Source organism: Henckelia pumila, chromosome 3 (genome assembly GCF_033568475.1).
Source record: "Henckelia pumila isolate YLH828 chromosome 3, ASM3356847v2, whole genome shotgun sequence".
Taxonomy (NCBI): Eukaryota; Viridiplantae; Streptophyta; class Magnoliopsida; order Lamiales; family Gesneriaceae; genus Henckelia; species Henckelia pumila.
The window spans coordinates 69,908,386-69,912,793 of NC_133122.1; the positions used below are offsets into that span (position 1 = coordinate 69,908,386).

A 4,408-nucleotide genomic window follows, 5' to 3' on the forward strand; every position below is an offset into this window, starting at 1 on the left:
TATACTCATGCGGGCCAGGAGTATCTATTTCTTAACCACCCTAGACTAGGTGGGGATTTAATATTTTAACGACATAAAATACCATAAGTGGGAAAAATACAGTTTAACCACATGAAGTCACTATTGGTGGGGACATAACAATTTAACCACATATAATACCTTTGGTGGAGTATATAACAGTTTAACCACATGTAATACCCTTGGTGGATACCGTTCACAGTTTATACTCTTGTGGGTCAGGAGTTCTTCTTTTTTTCGATTTCTTTTTTTTTATGCGTATTAACGCTTCAAGAATTTCCCGTTTATGGGACCAATCCTTAAGCCATCTTCGGCCACTAATCTATATGCACCATTAGTATAAACCTCTTTGACAACATATGGGCCGTCCCATTTTGATGTAAACTTGTTCCCGGTTTGATGAGTTGTGATGATGGGCCTTCTCACTGCGAGTACTAAATCACCGACTTGAAATGAGCGCGATCGCACTTTTTTGTTGAAAGCTCTAGAGAGACGAGCTTGGTAACACTCAAGTCTTTGTTGCGCTTCCAGTTTTTTCTCATCGAGAGCTTCTAACTCCTCGAGGCGCAAACATGCATTTTCTTCTTCTGTCAGGCCTTCTTGTATAGTTATCCTTAGTGATGGAATTTGTTGCTCGAGTGGCATGATGACTTCCACACCATACACCAATGCATAAGGAGTTGCTTGAGTAGGCGTTTTGTAAGTGGTTCTATATGCCCATAGAGCCTCTCCAATCCTTTCATGCCAGTCTTTCTTTGATTTTGCAATTATCTTTTTCAAGAGATTACACAAGGTTTTGTTGAAAGCTTCGGCCAAACCATTAGCAGAAACATAGTACATAGAAGACTTTATTTGCTTAAAGCCAAACTTTTCACAGAGTTTATCAATCAAAGTGTTGCAAAAAGGTTTTCCATTATCTGTGATCACGTACCGAGGAATCCCATATCGATATATAATGTGGGTGGGAATAAAATCAGCAACATTTTCCTTCTTCACTTCTTTGAGAGCTACCGCTTCAGCCCATTTAAAAAAGTAGTCTGTTGCAGCCAAGACATACAAATGTCCACTTGAAGATTTAGTCAGCGGTCCAACTACGTCTAAACCTCATGCGTCAAATGGCCAAGAGGCTACTGTAGGATGCAACACCTCAGGTGATTGGTGAATGAAATTTGAATGGTACTAGCAAGCTTGACACCTTTGTGCATAATCCATGCAATCTTTCACCATTGTTGGCCAGTAATAACCCATTATTTTTATTCGAAAATGTAGCTTTGGACTTGATTGATGGGATTCGCAAATTCCAGAATGAGCTTCTTCCATCGCTCGGGTGGTTTCTTCATCCCCTAAACACCGTAAGAAGACTCCATCAAATGAGCGCCTATATAAGGTATCCTTGTAGTAGATGAAACGCGTTGCGCGTCTTCGAATGTCTACCCTTTGACGCGGATCATTTGGAAACTTTTCATACTTCAAGTAATCAACAAATGCTTGACGCCAATCTTCTTTCTTAATTTCGAATACTTCGATAGTGTAATTATCATCTTCTTTTTCTTCATCACTCTCATCCTCAAAAAGTGGCGGTACTACCCAATTTTTACATATTGGCACACGAGCTTCGTTGTTTGGCATGGAAATTGTAGAAGCAAGTTTGGCTAGTGCATCAGCTTGTTTATTGTCTTTTCTCGGCACATGCTCAATCTCCACATCACCGAGCTACCCCATAAGCTTCCTAGCATAATTATGATATGGGAGTAATTCAGGCTTTCTGACTTCATATGATCTGAGTAACTGATTAATCACCAGAGTCGAATCCCCATATACTTGAAGATGCAATTGCTTTATATCGACCGCCATTTCTAGTCCAAGGATAGGAGCTTGATATTCAGCAACATTATTGGAGCAATTTTGAGTCAAGGTGAATGAGTATGGAAACACTTCCCCATCAGATGTCACAAATATAACTCCAGCACCGGCTCTTTCCTTATTCGAAGCTCCATCGAAATACATTTTCCATGGAGGTTTAACTTCAATTACAAGAACATCTTCATCCGGAAATTCATTAGATAGCTCCCAATCGGCAGGGATTGGGTGGTCAGCTAAAAAGTCAGCTAATGCTTGCCCTTTGACAGCCTTCTGAGGAACATATATAATTTCAAATTGCTGCAATTGGAGATACCATCTTGCAAGCCTATCAGAAAGAACTGGTCTTGACATCACATATTTTAGCGGGTTTGCTTTTGAGACAAGCCGAACAGTGTGGGCTTGGAAGTAGTGTTTTAGCTTCTAAATGACAAATATGAGGGTCAGGCCTAACTTCTCTATTGGTGAGTATTTCAATTCATTTGGCTTCATCATTCTACTCAAATAGTATAGTGCAGTTTCCTTCCCATCATCATTATCTTGAGCTAATAAAGCTCCGACGGAATGCTTTTGAGCAGTGATATAGAGGGTTAATGGGCATCCAGGCACCGGGGCTGCCAACACGGGAGGCTTCATCAAATAGGCCTTAATGCTTTCGAAAGCATTCTCGCAAGATTCGTCCCACTTAAATTGAACCCCCTTTTTCATGAGGCGGCTAAATGGTTGACAACGGCAGCCAAATTTGAGATGAACCTCCTGATATATGCCAATTTTCCTTGCAAACTTTTCAGCTCGTGGATATTTCGAGGTCCAGACATTTTTAAGATTGCATCAATTTTGTCTTTCTCAATTTCAATCCATCGATGTCGGACAATAAATCCAAGGAATTTTCCTGATGTGACACCGAATGCGCATTTCAAAGGATTCATCTTGAGTTGGTACTTTCTTAGGCGATCAAAAATTTTCTTAAATCTTCCCAATGGTTATTTCTCCATTTGGATTTAACAACCACATCATCAACATAGCATTCGACATTTTTGTGTAACATGTCATCAAAAATATTCTGCATTGCCCTTTGATAAGTGGCACCAGCATTCTTTAATCCAAATGACATCACTTTGTAGCAATATATACCCTTTGGAGTGCGAAATGCAGTTAATTCTTCATCTTCTGGCGCCATGAAAATTTGATTATATCCAGAAGATCCATCCATGAAAGGCAATGCTTCGTGACCCATAGTGGCATCAATCATGAGTTCAGTGATAGGTAATGAAAAGTCATCTTTTGGGCATGCATCATTTAGATCTCGAAAGTCAACACAAACCCAAATTTGTCCAATCTTTTTCTTTAAAGGAACTATGCTGGATATCCATGTAGGATACTTGACTTCACGGATGAATCCAACATAAATGAGTTTGTTTCTCAGTTTTGATTGGAGGGACTAACTCAGGGCGGAACCTTCATTGAGCTTTCTTGATAGGCCGAGCTCCCTTTTTAACAGTTAAGTGATGGACAACCACTTTTGGATCTAGCCCAGGCATCTTTTTGTATGACCATGCAAATATATCTTTAAACTCATGCAGTAACTCAATGTATGCTTCCTCTTCATTGATGGACAATAGGGCGCTGAGGTAGATTGGTCTCAGATTATCATCGTCGCCTAGATTAATCTCTTTCAATTTATCAACAGTGGCTTTCACCCCTTCTTCAAGTTCAAGAGGGGAGATTTCAGCATCTTCCTTTGATGGAGTTTTTTCTTCATTTGAAGTGATGTGACAGGAATCAACGCTTTCTGTATCATCCTCATCTTTTTGAGTTTGAGTGTAAATCACTGTTTGCATCTTAGCCTTCAGGGTCTTATCGCATGATATAATAAATGTGGTGCATCGCTTCATGCGGGATGGAATCAAACTTCGCAATCTTTTTGGGGTTTGCTAATTATGTGCCTTACGCAAATGCTTGGGAAAGTTCAATCTTTGTCGATTTCTTTGCCTTTTACGCTGGCCCAGCCTATCAAAGACAGACACTCGTTGATCTTTTTTGTTTTGTTCGTCAACAACGGTGTTTGACAAGTACTCATCTTCAGCAATATAGTTGAGGCTGACTCTTTTGATGGCAATGTGGATGGGACTTTGTGGAATGAACCCAAGGCCTGGTCAAGTTTTTTTTTACAGTACATGCATTTTCTTCAAGAGCGCTTGTTTGTTAAAAATTCCTGAGGGGAGTTTACCCAAGGTGAGGTTTTCATTTGGGTTGTATCCAGCTTTAACGAGTAGTTTATAAGCTTTTGGATCAAAGCCCTTCGCATTTTATAGTTCTGATTATTCCCCATGTTCTACCTCAGCCCCTTGAGTTGGACGGACAAATTCGATGATAGATGGTCGTTTTTCATCAAGCTTTGTTTAAGGAAGTACCATATTTTTCAAAGGATTTTCTTCTTGGACAGGAAATTTACCTTTTGATTGCTCTTTGTGAACTTCCAAGGTTTCTTTAATCTTACTTTCTTCATCATCCTGTCTTTCGGGTTCCC

The 4,408-nt window shown here is 39.9% G+C and overlaps 1 protein-coding gene across 1 annotated transcript; it reads right to left on the reverse strand.

Annotated features, from left to right (window-relative positions):
* Nucleotides 1–279: 279 nt before the first annotated feature.
* Nucleotides 280–2,232, reverse strand: LOC140888976 (uncharacterized). Its single transcript, XM_073296671.1, has 3 exons — nt 1,819–2,232; nt 1,212–1,731; nt 280–1,055 (listed from the first exon to the last, which is right to left on the reverse strand). Exons 1-3 carry the CDS (start codon nt 2,230–2,232, stop codon nt 280–282), a joined length of 1,710 nt encoding a protein of 569 aa, XP_073152772.1.
* Between the last annotated feature and the right edge of the window lie 2,176 nt (nt 2,233–4,408).